This window comes from Quercus suber, unplaced genomic scaffold (assembly GCF_002906115.3).
Source record: "Quercus suber isolate HL8 unplaced genomic scaffold, Cork oak 2.0 scaffold_113, whole genome shotgun sequence".
Lineage (NCBI taxonomy): Eukaryota > Viridiplantae > Streptophyta > Magnoliopsida > Fagales > Fagaceae > Quercus > Quercus suber.
This window is the reverse complement of record NW_027069578.1, coordinates 1,071,011-1,092,572: the sequence shown is the minus strand read 5'-3', so window position 1 is coordinate 1,092,572 and position 21,562 is coordinate 1,071,011. Positions and strand designations below refer to the sequence as shown.

The 21,562-nt window shown below is 35.1% G+C and overlaps 2 protein-coding genes across 2 annotated transcripts; one reads left to right on the top strand and one right to left on the bottom strand.

Annotated features, from left to right (window-relative positions):
• The first annotated feature begins 2,585 nt into the window (after positions 1-2,585).
• Positions 2,586-7,564, top strand: LOC111985472 (uncharacterized). Its single transcript, XM_065775501.1, has 11 exons — positions 2,586-2,674; positions 3,921-3,996; positions 4,083-4,259; positions 4,820-4,924; positions 5,027-5,122; positions 5,257-5,349; positions 5,529-5,567; positions 5,657-5,698; positions 6,476-6,606; positions 6,708-6,834; positions 7,049-7,564. Exons 1-11 carry the CDS (start codon positions 2,586-2,588, stop codon positions 7,205-7,207), a joined length of 1,134 nt encoding a protein of 377 aa, XP_065631573.1. The 3' UTR covers positions 7,208-7,564.
• Positions 7,565-7,572: 8 nt separating this feature from the next.
• On the bottom strand, positions 7,573-9,012 carry LOC111985473 (TLC domain-containing protein At5g14285). The gene has a single exon (XM_024017113.2). It carries the CDS (start codon positions 8,623-8,625, stop codon positions 7,879-7,881), a length of 747 nt encoding a protein of 248 aa, XP_023872881.1. The 5' UTR covers positions 8,626-9,012; the 3' UTR covers positions 7,573-7,878.
• Between the last annotated feature and the right edge of the window lie 12,550 nt (positions 9,013-21,562).

Sequence of the window (21,562 nt, the reverse complement as noted above, 5' to 3'; positions counted from 1 at the left end):
GAGGTGTGGGGGGGGGGGGGGGGGGGGGGGGGGGGGGGGGGGGGGGGGGGGGGGGGTAGAGAGAGAGAGCGTAATGGAGTGGTTAAATTACCTGGGAAGCAACTGTAGGGTCCACCGGTTCCTCATAGAGCCCAGATGCAACAAGTGCAGTTGTATGTCTCTTGATTTGATTTTCAAGTGCATTAAACTACACCGGAAAAAGCTCTGTTACATAATACAAATAAGATCCCAAAAAAGAAGAAGGTAATAAATGATGTGGGAGAAGAATAAGAACAATCCATGCTATTGTTGCTGGCACATACCCTATCTTCAATTCGATCGTACATGAACCTACAACAGGTTCAGCCCTGATCCATGAACTATCAGAACACCTCTCTCGGGTTGAACCTTTCTTATGATATCATCATCATTATTCACATGAGCAAGTTCGTTTTCTCTGTTCTCTGCAACGGGCATATTATTAGTGCTGAACTTCACCACAAATTTATCTGTTCGTTGCCCAAATGGTGTCACATGCTTAAATGGTTTCCAGAAGAAAAATGCCCCCATTTGTTTGAGGCGTTGAATCAAATGGCTCTGAATAAAGTCTTTGAGATTTGTCTGTTGGAGAGCCAAGAATACCTTCTTTTATATCTCCATCTTCATCATTCAAAATCCTACATAAGAGACTTCTCATCAATTATTATCATTGTAAGAATTAAAACGGTATTGTTACTCATATCTGCATTTTAAAAAATAAAAAATAAAATAAGTGCTCATATCTGCAAATTTGTATCCCCCCCTCTCCCACCCCTAATTCTGAAGAGTAAGAAAAAATGTTTTTGTGTTGCTGATTTCTTACAGTCACTGTGAGGCTTCTTCTTAGCCTAAACAGAGTCTCCTCGTCTTTCTTGTTTTGCTCATGTTTACTTAAAGATTTTGTGTGTTAAATAGCTACAAGTCTGAGTATCTAAAATCTAAAAAAATCTTATGTTTCAGAAAAGCATATTTGCTGTTGGCATGATCTGTTGTGATGGAGAAGGCCATTTAAATGAGAAGTCCATCTTATTGCAAAGCAGGTAAATGTTCATGGTTTTTTCTATGTAAGATCCATGTGTATCATCTACTAGTAGGCTGACAGAAAAAAGTCTTCTTGCTGCAGTATTTATTCTTGAGAATATTCATTATCAGGTAGTTAGTCTTTGAGATTAAAGATCAATCTATGAATACCAAGAATTAGAAATAATGGATTCTCCTATGAAGCTTAATGCTATATAATGTTTCTGAAGCATTGTCTAGGCAATGCCAAGACTACCTAAATCGAGCTAGGTTCACTGTGCTTAAGCCTGGGCCAAGGCAGGACTTAGATTCATTGATGAATGATCAGGATCATATTTTTGGATCCACTATAAGAAAACCTCTGGTAGAGGACTAGTTAGATGCAATGTTTAACTACCTATATTTGTGATCTCTGTAAATCAAGGGAGCGTAATCTCTTCAATTTTTCTCATATGTGGGTTTGGCTTTTATTTTGTTAACAGTGTTGAGCATTCTGGAGGGCAACATGTTCGTCTAGAACTACAAAAACTTAGCCAGTTTTCAGTTTTTCCAGGCCAGGTGTGAAAATAGATATAGCTTTTAGTTCTCAATCCAATTTTGAAATTCCATCAGTATTGAAAATTGAGCCAAAGGCACTCTCTCAGGTAGTAGGTATTGAAGGACACAATCCTAGTGGGCACTGCTTGATTGCATCAAAACTTGTAGATTCAATTCCTTTGTCCACTGCTGCTGATGTGAATTTGCATCCTGCAAAGAAGCAAGCTTTGGACCAGGAGATTCAGTCAACTGATCTGTCTCATAAACGGGAAGAGTTATCGGTGGTATGTAAGCTTGTGTTTTACATCACTGAATGAGCTGCAATGGAAATATTATTGCTTATGCTAACGCATCTATTTTACTGTAATCACAATTTATGTGTATTCATATTATATTCTGTATATCATGTACTTCATTTTCTATCAAATATGTTGACATGATTCTGAGATAATGTTAAGAATGTAAACACTTGAATTTTGGTTAGTAGGGCCACCTAACTTATAAAATAAGGGATTTGGATTATTCAATGGAAGAGGAAGGTTCAAAAGAAATAGATAATTTAAATAAATAAAAAAAACTGGAGAACAACTTTCACTATCTGGTTTGGGTTGCCAACCCAAACGGTTGGAACAAGGCACCATAATTTTCTAGTTTGACAGATACAAAAATAATAGCATTCACTACTTATAAGAGGAAAGCTTGTACTCATAGGTCATTGTTGATACATATGGAATGAGCACCTCTTTGGAATTCCATTAAATAAATTATTCCCTGTTGGTAATTTGCACTTCTCTTTTTTAATCCCCCCCCCCCCCCCTCTCTTCTCCCGCCCCTAATTCTGAAGAGTAATGAAAAAATGTTTTTGCGTTGCTGATTTCTTACAGTCACTGTGAGGCTTCTTCTTAGCCTAAACACAGTCTCCTCATCTTTCTTGTTTTGTTCATGTTTACTTAAAGATTTTGTGTGTTAAATAGCTACAAGTCTGAGTATCTAAAATCTAAAAAAATCTTATGTCTCAGAAAAGCATATTTGCTGTTGGCATGATCTGTTGTGATGGAGAAGGCCATTTAAATGAGAAGTCCATCTTATTGCAAAGCAGGTAAATGTTCATGGTTTTTTCTATGTAAGATCCGTGTGTATCATCTACTAGTAGGCTGACAGAAAAAAGTCTTCTTGCTGCAGTATTTATTCTTGAGAATATTCATTATCAGGTAGTTAGTCTTTGAGATTAAAGATCAATCTATGAATACCAAGAATTAGAAATAATGGATTCTCCTATGAAGCTTAATGCTATATAATGTTTCTGAAGCATTGTCTAGGCAATGCCAAGACTACCTAAATCGAGCTAGGTTCACTGTGCTTAAGCCTGGGCCAAGGCAGGACTTAGGCTGCGTTTGAATTGGGCGTAAATCATTTCAGGAAATGGTTTCCACATTTTCCGCGTGTTTGGCTGTTCCGGAAAATAGAATTTTCCGGAAAATCACTTCCAATTTTCCCTTACACAACGGAAATCATTTTCAGTACCTATTTTCACTTCAAAGTATTTCCGGATAAAGAGAGAGAGAGAGAGAGAGAGGAAGGAAGAAACGGAGCGACCCACAAACCCAGAGCCAAAGCCAGCGACCCACCGCCACGAGCCGTCGACCTACGACCCACTGATCTTCGAACCAGAGCCGGCGACCCACGAACCCAAAACCCAAAGCGTTCGACCCAGACCCAGACGTTCGACCCATCGCCTTCGACTTTCGACCTTCGACCCAGACCTTCGACCCAGATCTCGTCGTCGACCCAGACCCAGACGGCGACCCATCGCTCTCTCTTCCTCGATCTCATCGACGACTCAGTTTTGTTTTTTTAAAGTTTGATTGTTGTTGTTGTTGTTGTTGTTGTTGTGTTGTTGTTGTCGGAATTTGCTGCTGGAATTTGTTGTTGAATTGGCTGTGATGTTGAAATTTTTTGTAATAAAATTTGTTTGGATGCTGAGAAAATGTGAAAAAATTGTAGGAAAATAGCATTTTCCTAATAGAACCAAACACATGAAAATATTTTCCACAACAATTTTCATAATATAACCAAACACTTGAAAATATTTTCCTTTTCCGGAAAATAGCATTTCCGGAAAATATGTATTTTTCGGAAAATATTTTACGGGAACCAAACGGACCCTTAGATTCATTGATGAATGATCAGGATCATATTTTTGGATCCACTATAAGAAAACCTCTGGTAGAGGACTAGTTAGATGCAATGTTTAACTACCTATTTTTGTGATCTCTGTAAATCAAGTGGAGCGTAATCTCTTCAATTTTTCTTATATGTGGGTTTGGCTTTTATTTTGTTAACAGTGTTGAGCATTCTGGAGGGCAACGTGTTCGTCTAGAACTACAAAAACTTAGCCAGTTTTCAGTTTTTCCAGGCCAGGTGTGAAAATAGATATAGCTTTTAGCTCTCAATCCAATTTTGAAATTCCATCAGTATTGAAAATTGAGCCAAAGGCACTTTCTCAGGTAGTAGGTATTGAAGGACACAATCCTAGTGGGCACTGCTTGATTGCATCAAAACTTGTAGATTCAATTCCTTTGTCCACTGCTGCTGATGTGAATTTGCATCCTGCAAAGAAGCAAGCTTTGGACCAGGAGATTCAGTCAACTGATCTGTCTCATAAACGGGAAGAGCTATCAGTGGTATGTAAGCTTGTGTTTTACATCACTGAATGAGCTGCAATGGAAATATTATTGCTTATGCTAACGCATCTATTTTACTGTAATCACAATTTATGTGTATTCATATTATATTCTGTATATCATGTACTTCATTTTCTATCAAATATGTTGACATGATTCTGAGATAATGTTAAGAATGTAAACACTTGAATTTTGGTTAGTAGGGCCACCTAACTTATAAAATAAGGGATTTGGATTATTCAATGGAAGAGGAAGGTTCAAAAGAAATAGATAATTTAAATAAATAAAAAAACTGGAGAACAACTTTCACTATCTGGTTTGGGTTGCCAACCCAAACGGTTGGAACAAGGCACCATAATTTTCTAGTTTGACAGATACAAAAATAATAGCATTCACTACTTATAAGAGGAAAGCTTGTACTCATAGGTCATTGTTGATACATATGGAATGAGCACCTCTTTGGAATTCCATTAAATAAATTATTCCCTGTTGGTAATTTGCACTTCTCTTTTTTAATTGATCCTGTTGATGATTAATGCATAATTTTGGTATTTATATAGATCATAGCATCGGGCCCTTTTACCACTACAGACAACTTATCTTTTGAGCCTCTGACAGAACTGCTCACATATGCAACCAGAAAGTTACCTCAGGTTCTTATATTGGTAAGTATCTGCTGCACTTCATATAAGTAATGGTTTGAAGAATTTTTTTTGTATTTACCGAGTTAGGAAGTTTCATGTTCAAAAATTTGAAAATTTCCTCAGCTTGGACCATTTGTTGATTCCGAACATCCAGAGATTAAGAAAGGAACTACCGACAGAAGCTTTGATGAAATATTCCATGTGGAGATTCTCAGAAGGGTACCTCCTCCCCTTCTTCTCTCTTCTCGCAGTTTTCCTAGGTCTCAGAATGATATCTACTTAAGAATGATTTGATTGTAGCAGGGGAAAAAAGGTCTTTAATCTTTATTCTTTTTTCTTTACTTTTTTTGCAGTTACAAGATCATGTGGAATACATGGGTTCCAATGCACGTGTAATTCTTGTGCCATCTATACGTGATGCTAACCATGACTTTGTTTTCCCCCAGGTAGTGTCGTTGTATTAAACAAGTACAAATTCAGTACCTTTTCAAAGTAATGACATTTTTTTTTTTTTTTTACTACATTGTATTTCACTTATTGTTTTTGGTTCTTGCTAGCATGGTTACATTTCATTGAAATAGTATATAACTACTAAGATATAAAATACTGATTTGGTTTTGTGCAGCCTGCTTTTGAAATTCATTCACCTAATCTCAAACATCAGGTACATGATCTTCAGGAGTTCATCTTTCAACTTGTGGTCATGAATATTTTCCATCACTTTGGTCTGAATGATGTTGCCTTGTTTATCAGATAACCAGCCTCACAAATCCAGGGACTTTTGAGGCAAATCAGGTAAAATTCTGGTGATATTGGTCTTAAAATTATGATCACCACTTGTGGATTTCTCAAACAGTTTTTGGTTCTTGCTAGCATGGTTACATTTCATTGAAATAGTATATAACTACTAAGATATAAAATACTGATTTGGTTTTGTGCAGCCTGCTTTTGAAATTCATTCACCTAATCTCAAACATCAGGTACATGATCTTCAGGAGTTCATCTTTCAACTTGTGGTCATGAATATTTTCCATCACTTTGGTCTGAATGATGTTGCCTTGTTTATCAGATAACCAGCCTCACAAATCCAGGGACTTTTGAGGCAAATCAGGTAAAATTCTGGTGATATTGGTCTTAAAATTATGATCACCACTTGTGGATTTCTCAAACAGCATTCATTTAAAATCTTGTTGTTGCAGTACTAAACTTTCATTATATATTAAGAGATTGATTTATCAAAAAAAAAAAAATATATATATATATATATATTAAGAGATTGAAATTGTAATTTCGAAGTACCAAAGTTGTCCAATATCTAGTAAGTTTGTACAAAAGTGGCCATGGACCTTTTAATAGAAGTTAGATTAAGGCTGTCCTGCAATTATATTGTATCGTTATAGTTGTTGTAGACTTGACCTTTCTGTTGATGCTATTTTGTTGATTATGATAGTTTACTTCATATGCCTTTATTGGGGAGGGTCTTCAACCATTAACAAAGCACATGTATCAAAATTATATATGGTGTTTTGAGAGTACTCGGAAGTGTATTTGCATCACAAGTTTGTATTTCAGGTCAAGATAGGTTGCTGCACTGTAGATATTCTCAAACACCTTAGCGGAGAGGAGATGTCACGAAATCCAGCAGATGGAACACCTATTGATCGCATGAGTAGACTTGCAAACCATATTCTTAGCCAGCGGAGGTATGTTATATTGCTTTGTCATTTTGGAAATTTCTTTTGATATATAGGTCTAAATGAGCTATTTTACCTATAATTAATGTAACTTTTGAAATTTGAAACAGATTCTATCCACTATATCCACCAGCAGAAGGCATTCCATTGGACTTCTCACTTGCTCCAGAGTCTCTTCATATCTCCTCAATTCCTGACATTCTCATCCTACCTTCAGACATGAAGTATTTCGTAAAGGTAAAGAACATGCCAAGCGCTTGTCTTTTCAAAGCTAGTCTAAACACTGAAGTGGCTGCAACTGCATATATGGCTAAAGACTCAAAATTCATGTATTACACTTACGAATTGTGTATTTTAATTGCTCACAACTCATTACTGAGTCCAAAGGAAGGACATGCTGATGCAACCAAAGAGTGTTTGATTAAATATTCACTTCTGGATTTTGGTACAGGTGCTGTCCCTTGGGGAAGGAGGTGAAGGAGGAGAGCAAGTGAAGTGCATTTGTGTGAATCCAGGAAGATTGGCAAAGGGAGAAGGAGGGGGCACATTTGCAGAGCTTAACTACTATGGAGGTCCTGACACAAGCAACGCATCTATTATTGGCATATAAATCCAGGAGTGATACTCAGGGCCTCATTGTGAGTTGCTCAGTGTAAATTGAAGATGGAGATCCAAGATGTGGCCAACAAAATGAGAGTTTTGGATCTTAGAGGTACTAAGTGATAATTATTGGATTAATTATTTGGTTCAAAAAGCTTAATGGCCTGCAGAAGATCATATTAGCATATGTAAGTTCACTGAAGTTTAGACAAATAGATTAACAAAGTTGGAGTGAAATTAGGAAGATTGGTAAGGAGTCTTGTAGTTCAGATGATTGTCCTTATGTTTCGATTTCTTGTATCTTTTACAAATGTAACAACCAGTACTATATATCTAATAATTCAGCTTGCTTAAAATATAAAACAAACAAACAAATAGATCAGCAATTCTGCATTATAGTATTAGTTACACGAGTATATGGAAAACTCGTTCCTGATCAGGAACACAAATTAAATACTGAGGACACAGGATTTATATACAGAATATATGTACCATCCCTTGTAGCAAAAAAAAATAATAATAATAAATGAGAATTGTTCCTTCCCACCACTACAATAAAAATCAATATGACCACAAACCCCCTAATTCCATACTATCATCTGAGAAATTTCTTTAAATTCCATAATCCCAATGCACATTTCTCAAGAACTGTTGATTGGCGCTACTAAAAACCCACAGATTTTACTTGACTTTCTTCTGTGCTCTGTGACTGCGTTGTCTAAACCAAAATATCCATAGATTCGAAACCCACAAAATGCTAATCATGACAGCAACAACAATTACAACCATCCAAGAAATCCATGCCCATCTTGGAATCAAATTATTAGCTCCTCCACTCGCATAAAACATCCCCATCTTGTACACAACGAGTGTTCCCAAAACCCCTCTTGCAACAGAATAAAAGACATAGAAAGGAGGAGACAAGAATTCATACACTTTGGCAGCCAGAGGAACATCAGCTCTCCGCAAATTCGCAATGCTCCGAACGTTCTGGCAAGCACTTGTAACCTCAGCAAGAAAAAGAAGAACAAGAATTGCGACCGCCCCATGATGAACCACATACCTACAAGTCACAAACACATATAGTGTGGCTAAATGGTGCCCAATGAAGAGGAGATCATTGGGGACGAACACCATGTAGTGAAGGAGGTCCATTAAGAAGTAAGCTATACTGAATTCTAGTACAAAGTTCTGAAAACTAGCGTTTGGAGAAGCAAAACTAAGTGGGGTTGGGGAGTTCATCAATGCACGAGTAGACATGATAACAGCAGGAGTGCCATGAGTTAAAGACATAAGGCAGCTTGAAGCTTCTGGTTTTTGCTTTGGACTCCAGTTGCGAAAAACTACAAAGAAAGCAAAGAGATATGCCAAGAGAAACATCAAAAAGAATGTTGGGAAGGCTGGAGTGAAATTAAGTAGGGTCTCCATGAAAAAAAAAACCCAGATGAAGAAACACCAAGATTATAGAAATCAAGCAGCTTCAAATTCTCCAAAATTGGAGACTATGGAAACCCAATAAAGAGAAATTTGACACTGGTAACCCAATAAAGAGAAAAAGAGAGAAAGATTGAAGGAAAAGGTTCGCCGGAGTCTTGAAGCTATAGAGTCATAGACAGAGTTAAAGAAAGGGAAAAGAAGATTTAAAGTTAGCTTAGAGTACTGTATAAAGTGGAATCTTTCAAAGACGTATGGTATTATTAAATGGACTAGAAACCAAATTGGTATCAATAACATGATCAATAATAATCAGGAGACAGCATGATTTCGACGGTGATTAGTGCTTTGAGAGTTAATAAGTCTTGGGAGAAAAGGTTAGCGGATTAAGGCTTTTGCAACCAAATAAATAAATAAATAAAATTGAAGATAATTTCACTTTACATGTGATGTAACAACGAGTCTTATGGTGACACGTTATCTTGATACTTTGAGTATTGATGGATAATATAACATTTTGCTTTCGTTTTGTAAACTGCAACTTAGCCTTAATAAAACTTGGAGAGTTTGCGTGTGGGAATCAACCGTACAAGTTCTATCTATCTACAACTCAGCGCGCACACTCAAAAAATTAAATAAAAAAAAATTGAAAAAAATACAGATTCCTTATCTATCTATGATGTGATGAATGATGATGATGGTGATGATGATGGCTTTTTATCAATTGTTGTGTGGTTCTATACTTCGAAAAATTACAGAGCCCTCTTCTATACAAATTTAAGCTTTTTAAGAAATCAGCAGGTAAATCCACCCACTTTCCAAAGAAAATAATTAAAAATTGAAATAAATAAATAAATAAATGAAAGTCAAAGTTATCGTGAAATGATGATCCTAATTCCTACCAATCATTTCATGAGTGGGTGACGAGAATGACGAAGACTTCGTCACCCAAAGTTAATTATTGAGAGTTTCCTTTTGTTATTGGGTCATTTTTTTTGGCCCCTTGAATTTCTCTTTTGCCATCTACAAGCATGCATGTGAAATACTTGAATTGATTAAAAAATAGGGATAATTACATATAACACATGCATACATATAGATACATTTAAAATTAAACAATATTTTTATCATAAAATATAAATAATTTGTCAAATTTTTTTAAAAATAAATGTAATTAATCACATATTAAAATTCTTATCTAAATTTAATACTATTTATAATCATTTTTTTTCTAATTTTTAATAAGATAGAACGTGTGGTGATTTTTGTTATGTGGTGATTTTTATTTTATTTATTTATTGAGAAACATGTGGTTTTTATTGAGTATATGTGATTTTTTTTAATATAGTTTATTAATATTAGATTCTTAGTATTTTACACTCATTATCTCACTCGACACAAAGATTAAAAAACTTATGTAGACACATGGGATAAGCTTAAGTAGATAATTATGATATAGTTCCCACATAAATTTAGACACATAGCACAAAATTGGATTATAATTTCAAATTCTAATTCAATTTTTTCTAAACTTTACCTATTAATATATATATATAGATGACTTATAAATTTGAATTTTTTTTAGTTATATGATTATATTTTTCATGGTTTATTATATTGGACTCATCGTTTTCTACACTAAATTAACTAATTTGGCACAAAAATTTAAAATTTTAGATTAGATGGGACACGTGGCACAAAATTAAACTCTAATTGGAATTCAATTTTTATACTAAACTAGATTGTAACCCCATGCATATGCATGGATACATTTAAAGATATACAATAAGATGCATAATATAATTCCTATATATATAATTTAAATACTATTGGTAGTCATTTTTATATTTTGTTAACTTTTTAAAAAATTTTGTAAGGATATTATTAGGTATAAAATGTAAATTGTCCATTTTTTTAAAATTATTGTGAAGCACTTTTTTTTTATGATTCATTTATTCTAGACTATTTGGTTTTTGTACTTAATAACTCTTTTGGATGAATCTATATATATAATAATAGGTGAAGCTGAGAGAAACTCAAATTAGAATTTCAAATTGGATTTCCAATTTTGCACCATGTGTTCTAAATTATTTATTCTTAAAGAGTTTTATTTCTTAATTTTAGAATCAAATGTGAGATCACATCATAAATATTCATCCAAGTGAGTTATTAAGTACAAAAATCAAAGAGTTTAGAATAAATGAATCATAAAAGAATTTTTTTTTTTTTTTTTAAAAGTGCTTCACAATAATTATAAAAAAAAAATGGACAATTTACATTTTATACCTAATAATATCCCTTACTAAATTTTTTAAAGAGTTAACAAAATATAAAAATGACTAACAATAGTATTTATATTATATATATATAGGAATTATATTATGCATTTTTTTTTTAGAGTTTCAATTTATGGCGTTCACTCCTAATTATATTATTCATCTTATTGTATATCTTTAAGTATATCCATACATATGCATGGAGTTACAAGCTAGTATTATGATGTGGTCCCACATTTGATTCTCAAATTAAGAAATAAAACTTTTTAAGAATAAATAATTTAGAACACATGGCACAAAATTGGAACTCCAATTTGGAATTCTAATCTAAGTTTCTCTCGGCTTCACCTATTATTATATATATAGATTAACTCACTTGGCACAAAATTCTAAAATTTAGATTAAATGAAACACAGGGTGCAAAATTATACTCTAATTAAATTCCAATTTGAAATTTAATTGGATTTTCTCTCTACTTTACCTATTATTATATATATAGATAAATAGGTCTAGTCCCTAGCTTACTCCAATTGATGCTCTCGTGATGTCTCGTTCAACTTCCAAGACACGACCCATCCTCTAATAGCTCTTTCTTCAAACTCAAGTCTATTATTTGAGCACAAATTTTTTTTTAATAGTTGAGCTAACTAAAACTCAAACATTTTACTATTATTAAGAAAATTATTTTACCATTTAGTGAACCGTTTTAAAATTTTAATAGAGTTTCATGAATAAATTAACAATCTTGAAAATTCTTGAATCACATGGTAAAAATACATTAATTTTATGACCTGTATTTCATATTTGACACAAACATAATATGTTATATTAAAATATAAAATTATGATAAATGATCAAAATGATTCAAATAAATAATAAATTTTATTTTAAATTTCTTAGACTTTATTGTAAAGTTTTAGATTTCTTAAAACTTAGGTAATAAAGTTTTATTTAGAATAAACTATCTTAAAAATTGATATGATGCTTGATAATTGATAAGAAAATTTTTAGAGGACTTCTTGTACTTAGTGTGTGTTTGGCAAAAATTATTTTTGCAAACTTATTTGACTATTCAGCTTATTTTTATTACTATTCATTATTTCAAATTCTAATTCAATTTTCTCTAAACTTTACCTATTAATATATATATATATATATAGATAGATGACTTATAAATTTGAATTTTTTTTAGTTATATGATTATATTTTTCATGGTTTATTATATTGGACTCATCGTTTTCTACACTAAATTAACTAATTTGGCACAAAAATTTAAAATTTTAGATTAGATGGGACACGTGGCACAAAATTAAACTCTAATTGGAATTCAATTTTTATACTAAACTAGATTGTAACCCTATGCATATGCATGGATACATTTAAAGATATACAATAAGATGCATAATATAATTCCTATATATATATAATTCAAATACTATTGATAGTCATTTTAATATTTTGTTAACTTTTTAAAAAAATTTGTAAGGATATTATTAGGTATAAAATGTAAATTGTCCATTTTTTTAAAATTATTGTGAAGCACTTTTTTTTTATGATTCATTTATTCTAGGCTATTTGGTTTTTGTACTTAATAACTCTTTTGGATGAATCTATATATATATAATAATAGGTGAAACTGAGAAAAACTCAAATTAGAATTCCAAATTAGATTTCCAATTTTGCACCATGTGTTCTAAATTATTTATTCTTAAAGAGTTTTATTTCTTAATTTTAGAATCAAATGTGAGATCACATCATACATATTCATCCAAGTGAGTTATTAAGTACAAAAATCAAAGAGTTTAGAATAAATGAATCATAAAAGAATTTTTTTAAAAATTTAAAAGTGCTTCACAATAATTATAAAAAAAAAAATGGGCAATTTACATTTTATACCTAATAATATCCCTTACTAAATTTTTTAAAGAGTTAACAAAATATAAAAATGACTAACAATAGTATTTATATTATATATATATAGGAATTATATTATGCATTTTTTTTTTAGAGTTTCAATTTATGGCGTTCACTCCTAATTATATTATTCATCTTATTGTATATCTTTAAGTATATCTATATATATGCATGGAGTTACAAGCTAGTATTATGATGTGGTCCCATATTTGATTCTCAAATTAAGAAATAAAACTTTTTAAGAATAAATAATTTAGAACACATGGCACAAAATTGGAACTCCAATTTGGAATTCTAATTTAAGTTTCTCTCGGCTTCACCTATTATTATATATATAGATTAACTCACTTGGCACAAAATTCTAAAATTTAGATTAAATGAGACACAGGGTGCAAAATTATACTCTAATTAAATTCCAATTTGAAATTTAATTGGATTTTCTCTCTACTTTACCTATTATTATATATATAGATAAATAGGTCTAGTCCCTAGCTTGCTCCAATTGATGCTCTCGTGATGTCTCGTTCAACTTCCAAGACACGACCCATCCTCTAATAGCTCTTTCTTCAAACTCAAGTCTATTATTTGAGCACAAATTTTTTTTTAATAGTTGAGCTAACTAAAACTCAAACATTTTACTATTATTAAGAAAATTATTTTACCATTTAGTGAACCCTTTTAAAATTTTAATAGAGTTTCATGAATAAATTAACAATCCTGAAAATTCTTGAATCACATGGTAAAAATACATTAATTTTATGACCTGTATTTCATATTTGACACAAACATAATATGTTATATTAAAATATAAAATTATGATAAATGATCAAAATGATTCAAATAAATAATAAATTTTATTTTAAATTTCTTAGACTTTATTGTAAAGTTTTAGATTTCTTAAAACTTAGGTAATAAAGTTTTATTTAGAATAAACTATCTTAAAAATTGATATGATGCTTGATAATTGATAAGAAAATTTTTAGAGGACTTCTTGTACTTAGTGTGTGTTTGGCAAAAATTATTTTTGCAAACTTATTTGACTATTCAGCTTATTTTTATTACTATTCATTGGTCTCACTGCACTTTTTGATACTATTCATGGGTCTCACTATACTATTTCAACTAACTTTTACATTTATTTACAGTACTTTTAGCAAAAAAAATTTCAAAATCAGCCTAATAAGTGGATCCCAAACAAACTCTTAGTGTCCGTTTGGCATGATTAATTTTGTCAACTTATTTTACTATTCAGTTTACTTTTGCTACTATTCATGGGTCCCACTACACTTTTTGGTAGTATTCATCGGTTCCACTATACTATTTCAGCTAACTTTTACCTTTATCTACATTACTTTCAGCAAAAAGTTTTTAATTTCAGCAAAATAAGTAGATCTCAAACAGACTCTTAATCATTAAGTCTACTAAATTTCATCACTACATTTTTTTTTTTTATTATGACTACCAGAAATTTAGTGAACTCATCTAGATTTTTTTGCCTCTTATCAACTTGTAAACCACTATTTTTAGCATCTCCCCTTTTAACTTAAAAATTACTTGAATTTAAAACTTAAAAAAATTGTAAAAAGAAAATAAAATTACTTGGTAAAGAATACAAAAAATTATAAAGGACCATAATTATTTCACACACATTACAAATTTCAACACTTCGTACACACCACGTGTAAAATATGAATACTTTGTATGCACATTTTACACTTCGTGTATAAAGAGTATAGAGTATATACACTATTAGAGCATTAGCATACACTTATGCTTTTCTGGCTAAATTTTATTGACATCTGCTCTCCGTACTCTCGTATTATCCCTCTATCCTTTCCCCGTCTCTGAGCTTGTCTCTTTATCCCGCTGCTAAACTTCCCCATCGGCAACATCCTCTCCTTTATCATTTTCCACACCTTTTCCACTATCATCATAACCCACCCTCTCATCTTAAACTCAGCCTTCTTACCTTGTCCCACCCATGGAGGTCTCTAACCTCGTTGCTCGAACCAAAGATATATCCTGTCAAGACACCAGATTAGAGCTACCTCCAAGATAACCCCTTATCAAAAATACCAGCCTCATACTCTTAGCTAAACTTTTCACTACCAAACCGATCAACCTCAACATTGTTAAACAAATCACCTTTAAGGCCTAGAAACCTTCTTTTCCTCTAGATATCAAACATTTGAGCAAAGAAGTGTTCGTGCTTTCTTTTCAACACGGGGTAGATATGAACAGAGCCTACCAAAAGAGACCGTGGTCGATTAGAGGTGGCCACCTCATCCTCAAGGAATGGCTACTAGACCTGACAATGCAAGAGATTGATTTTTCAACATCCCTAGTCTGGGCACAGATCCACAATCTCCCTCTCCTCTAGAGGAAGAAAGAAAACCACCTCAAAATAGGCTCAAAAATTGGAGAAGTTGTCGAAGTAGATTTCATCGGTGACAACGAAGGTACCTGGAAGAAATTCATCAAGATAAGAGTCAAGGTCCCTATTACCAATCCTCTCATCCCCGGTTTTTTTCTGCCCCGCCAAAACAAGAACGATCTTTGGATCGGACTAAAATATGAGAAACTAGCAGGCGTCTGTTACAACTGCAGCAAGATCGGACACAAGCTAAAAGAATGCCACTTGGAAACTTTCCAACTACTCAAAATTTTCGGAACTCCCTTCAATGCTTCAAGTCCTTGGCTTAGAGCAGAGAATAAGGATAGTCCTCAGGGGCTGGAACCAGGACACACAGCTGCCTCCGCCTCCTCCCAACAACACCACATTCAAAGCGCCGCGCCACCAAGAAACCCTACCGCCTCAAACACCACTCACATGCCAGCCCACACGCATGACACGTGGATAGAATTTACAAGTCCAATACATGAGGCAGGACACAGTACTATGATGACAGTGGAAAAGTGCGGGTATAAGCCCGCAATGGATAGTACAGCTACAATAGGTGAGCTAGGCATCCTTCCTCCAACTCCTGAAACATCATCCTTCAGTCATGAGACGTCACCACCAAAATCTATCACTAGAGATTTATATATCATTTCACCAATCCAAGTCAAATGGGCCCCTAACAACCCCATTTCCAGCGCAAGCCCATCACCATTTCTAGAAGAGGTAGGCCCTTGGGTTAATGGAATGGGGTGTGGGGGCAGCTTTTCTAGACAATGTAACCAAGCTTAAGCCCAAGTTCTTAAACACAAGAGAATCCATTCACAATCACTTACCCTGATATTCCATCTCAGTGCTCAGACTCACTTTCCCACTTTTGCTCCGCTGCACCGGCTCTAACCTGCCACCTATCTCACTCTCGCTTCTTGGCGTCCACGTCCCTAAAAAGAAAAGTAACAAAGCAAGAGTGTGAACATCTCGCAAAGCGGCTTAGGAAGGTGGTCTCAAGGCCAAAGCCGGTGTATTTCAACCCAAACACAGTGACTTTAATCCCTAAATCAAAAGGAGCATTTCATCATTCAACAAAAGCTCAAGCTAGGTACATTAGACACTCTAAATGAATCTCTTATCTCAAAGCATGCACTTAATGTTCCTACATCTCTCCATGGGCAATCCCCTGTTTTCCCTGCATCTTTCGCACCTTCTTATTCTGACTTTATGGCTGAGGAGGTGGGCCTTATTATGCCCCCAACCTCACCATGAAAATCCTCAGTTGGAACTGTCGGGGCATCTGCAACGCCTCAATAGTTAGAGCCCTTAAGGCTCAAATAAAAGGCACTAGGCCTGATATTTTATTTTTATCTGAAACAAAAGCTAAAGTAGGTAGTATGAAGTCTGTTAAAAGCTCCTTGAAGTTTGATCATTTTGTGGTTGTCGAAGCAAAGGGCAAGGCTGGTGGTCTATGCATGTTATGGAAAGAGGGCATTTCAACAAGTCAGGTAGAATTTAAGGAAAATTTGATTGCGGTCAAAATTTCAGATGCTGTCTGTGACTGGTTGTTTGTTGGCTTCTACGACCCCTCGTACTACTCAAAGAAGAAAAAAGCGTGGGAGAGTTTAACTGGCCTACTCGAATCCTTTCAAGGCCCATAGGTTTGTATGGGTGATTTCAACTACACCTTTAACGAGAATGAAAAGAAAGGAGGCAGAAGGGGCAGCACCTCGGAGACCAATCATCTCAAGGATCTCATGTTCGAATTTGGAGCCATTGATCTAGGGTACCCGGGAAGCAAATTTACATTGGCAGAAGGAAATTGGGGTAATGTTGCTATCAAAAGAAGACTAGACAGGGGCATCGCAAATATCAATTAGAGACTTGCTTATCCGAAAGCAACGATATCCCACCTCGAAGCCATTAAATCAGACCACACTTCCATTCTCTTAGATATTAATCCCAATGAAGAGTTTGCCCACAGACCTTTCAGGTTCGAAGTTACTTGGCTAAGAGATGAATCGTGTGTCCCATTGATAGAAAATGCTTGGAACACAGAAGCCTTAGGCTCTGAGTTCATAAAGCTATACAAGAAACAAGCCTCAACTACGGCTACTCTTCGCAAGTGGAACAAAGAAGTTTTCGGCTGATGTCAGGACAGAATCAATACTCTCCTTGCAAAAATCAAACAGGTTCAATCATAACAACCTTCCCATGAGAATGAAGCTCTCGAAACCTCTCTCCAATCTTCACTAGTATAATGGCTATTCCAAAGTGAGACTTTGTGGCAACAAAAATCCAAGGAAATCTAGATAAAACTAGGAGACAAAAACTCAAAATTCGTCCACCTCTCTACCATCATCTGTAAAAGGAGAAGCAATATCGACGTGATCAAGACAGAGGATGGTTTATGGATCTTTGAATCCAAACTCATTAGGCAGCTTTTCCTCGAGAATTTCAAACAGCAATTCAAGGAAGAAGAAGTCCACTTCTCCACCCACCTCGAGCATTTGATTCTCCCCTGCGTCACGGAAGATGAAAATGCAAGCCTTCTCACTACCCCATCCCCTGAGGAAATCAAGTCAAGCTTATTCCACATGCAAGACTTGAAAGCACTTGGTCTAGATGGCTTCCCTGTTTTATTCTACAAGCAGCTATGGCCAACTATAGGGAAGGACGTGACTGACACAGTCATCTCTTTCTTTTGACTCGGCTCCATGCCCTGAAAGGTAAATAGGTCATTAATTGTTCTCATTCCCAAAATTACTAACCCTACTATGGTTAATCATTTCAGGCCCATCTCCCTCTACACTGTGGTCTACAAAATTATTTCAAAGCTCTTAGTCACCAAGCTCAAACCTTTGCTAGATAAATTTATCTCCCTTACTCAATTCGCGTTCATCACAGACAGGTGGATGGTAGAAAATCAAGTTATTGTCCAAGAACTCATTCATGGGTTTAAAACCCGAAAGCCAAAGTTCGGACTTATGGCCATCAAATTGGACCTTCAAAATGCATATAACAGGGTCAGCTGGCGTTTCATTCAATCTGTTCTCCTTCACCTGGGTTTCTACAACACTTTTACCAGTTGGATTACTACCTGTTTATCATCTGTGACCTTTGAAATCGTGGTTGATGGAGGCAAATCAGAAAGCTTCACTCCCAGTAGGGGCCTAAGGCAAGGAGATCTGTCTCCTTCTACTTGTTCATTCTGGGCCAGGAAGTGCTCTCTAGATTACTAGACCACAAGTTAAGAACCAAGAATATAAGTGGTATCAAGGCAAGCTTCCGTGGCCCATACATCACCCACGTCATGTATGCGGATGACATAATCATTTTCTCAAAAGCCACCTCAAAAGACACTCACAACATCAATGCGGTGCTTGAGAATTATTGCTCTTGGTCTAGGCAAAGCATTAACAATAGGAAATCAGGGGTTTTTCTTCTCCGAGCACACTCATCCCTCTCATTGTAGACACATCAAATAAATCTTGCAGCTCAAAAATTTAAAAGAGGATGTTATGTACTTGGGAGCTCCTCTAATCCTACCTAGGTCCCCATCTTTAGACTTCTATTATCTTTGTGAAAAGCTTGAAGCCAAACTAATGGGATGGAGAAGTAACTGCTTATCCTAGGTAGGCAGGAAAACCCTAATCTCCTCCATTGCGTTGTCCATACCTACGTATGCCATGTCTACTTTCAACATCCCCAAGAAGGTATGTGACAAAATGGATGCCATTACCAGAAGATTTTGGTGGGAAAAAAAAAAAGTGCAAATTCCTTACTTGGAAGTCTTGGGACAAACTTTGTGTTCCAAAGGCTGCGAGTGGTCTTGGTTTCAGAAAATTCAAAGACATAAAAAATGCTTTGTTGGCAAAGTTGGCATGGATGGTTGCCTCCAAGCGAGACAACCTTTGCTTGCGAATTCTCCCAGCCAAATACAAGGTAGATCACAGCTGGCTGAGATCCGATCCCCCAAAATCAGCATCTCCCATATGGAACGCAATTGATAAGGCCAAATCCATCATTATCAAAGGAGCATGCTACACCATTGGAGATGGAGCTTCTATAGATGTCTAGCAAGACCCTTGGGTCCCTTGGGTGCAAGGATTTACTCCTAAACCAAAGGACTCATCCTCTCCAATGGCCCCCATCAAAGTTTCACAGCTCATCAACCCTAATATCCATTGTTGGAAATCCCAGATCATACATCAGTTGTTTGAGCCTATATCTGCAAGAGCTATCCTCTCTATCTCTATCCCCACTAATCCTAAACAAGACAAGTTAATGTGGGTGCTTGAGTCGAAAAGAAGTTTCACGGTAAAGTCAGCATATTTAACTGCTAACTCTGTACCGAATGTGTTGGAACCTACACATGTGAAATAGAAAAAGTTTTGGAATCTAAAAGCCCCAAAGAGGTTGAAAATGTTCCTTTAGAGACTTTGTTCTGATATTCTGCCAACAAAAGAAAATCTATCAAAGCGTTTTATCATTTCTGAATCATCCTGTAATCTCTGCAAAAACGCTTTTGAGAGCGTAAGCCATCTTTTCTTGTTCTGTCCAGTCGCAAAGGCTCTATGGTTCACTGTTTGCTGGGTTTTTAAATCTAAGGTTGTCTCAGCTTCTTCCACTAAGGACATTGTTAGTCTTGTCCTTAATCCACCTGAAGCTCTCTGCCAAACTTGGGGGTATTGGAAGGTTTCTCTGACCATAGCTCTAATTCTAGACGAAATTTGGCATCTCAGGAATGCAAATCTCTTCACGGGGAGTAACTCGGATCTGACCACCTCCATCCTTTCCATCCAGAGAAGATGCCAAGAATATCTAACTGTGTGTCATGTTCCCCCTCCAAGGCTAAAGCAATAAAATCCAGTACGCTAGTCCCCTCCTCCTCCTGGCTACATTAAACTTAACACTAACGCTACCCTTTCAAGCACCAGAATAGCTTTGGCAATCATAGCCAGGGACAGCAATGGCTCTATTTGCAACATCTGGACCAAGCTTTTATCACAAAGATCAGCCCTCCAAGCTGAGGCCGAAGCGCTTTTATGGGCTGCCCACATTGCAAACCAGGAAAATTGGAGCTATATCATCCTTGAAAGCGACTCAAAAATCTACATTGACTCCTTGTCTTCCTCTATTCCTAATTTGGACTGGTCTACTAGCACTATTTTTAGTAATTTGTTAGACTTTGCTAAGTTTTTCTCTGTTTGCTCCTTTGTTTGGACTAGTAGAACCTCCAATTCTGCAACCCACACTGCTGCTAAATTGGCTCTCTTTCATTGTATGCCTTTTCCCTTTAATAAGGATAATCTTCCAGCAGTAGCTTGTAAGGAAGATTACCATGCTTGTTCCCGGTTTTCTCAGTAATGGATTGAAGTTTATCCCAAAAAAAAAAAAATTAGAGCATTAGCATCAGTATGTGTAAAGTCTTACAAAATAGAAAAAGTTGCTCATTTTACACATTTTGAGCAAAAAAAAAACCCACATCAATGGGTGTAAAATTATGCATTTATGCACAATTGCTACAGTAACCATGCATATATGCACGGTTACTGTAGCTTTTCTATCTATAATTTTATGTTTTTTTCTCTCTCTTCGCCTTGTCAGACTCTCTCTCACCCACTCTTCAATGCCAAGAAAAAGAAGAAGAAGCCGACCATCACAACTAGCCAACCACCACCACCACCACCACAACCAACCTATTACAACATCAATTTAATCCAAACACAATCAACCCAAAATTAATGAAAATCATCACAAACCCAACTTAAAATCAACTCAAAATAAAACACAACAAAAAACCCATTTGGCAAAATACAAATCAACCCAAAACCCAAGCTTGCTGCCGCCATGAGAGAGAGAATGTGAGTGTAATGAGCCATGGAAGCTTGTTAGAGAGATTTTTTTTTCAAATTTGAAGAGAGCACTGATTTGATAGAGAAAGAGGAGGGGAGAAAGAGAAAGAATTTTTTTTTTAAGAAATGAAAAAGAAGAAGAAAGAAAGAAGATGCTAAAGAAGAAAAACATAGAAGAATAAAGAAGGAGAAGAAGAAAGAAGCAAGTAGAAAGAAGGAGGAGAAGAAAAAAAAAGAGAGAGTGTTTTAGAGAAGTGAGGTAAGGTGGTAGTGCCGTGTATGGGTAAGGGAAATAATAATAAAAATGTGAAAAAGTATTATTTTAATAAAAGATTGTGTATTATAGATAATTTGATGCTGGTGTTTTTGCAAATTGATTGTGTAAAATAGAAAAAGTAAATTTTTATTGTAAAATAGAAGGAAACTTTTGCACATACTGATGCTAATCTCTTAGTGTGAAGCAATGATTTTCCAATTATAAAAACTGTTTGAAG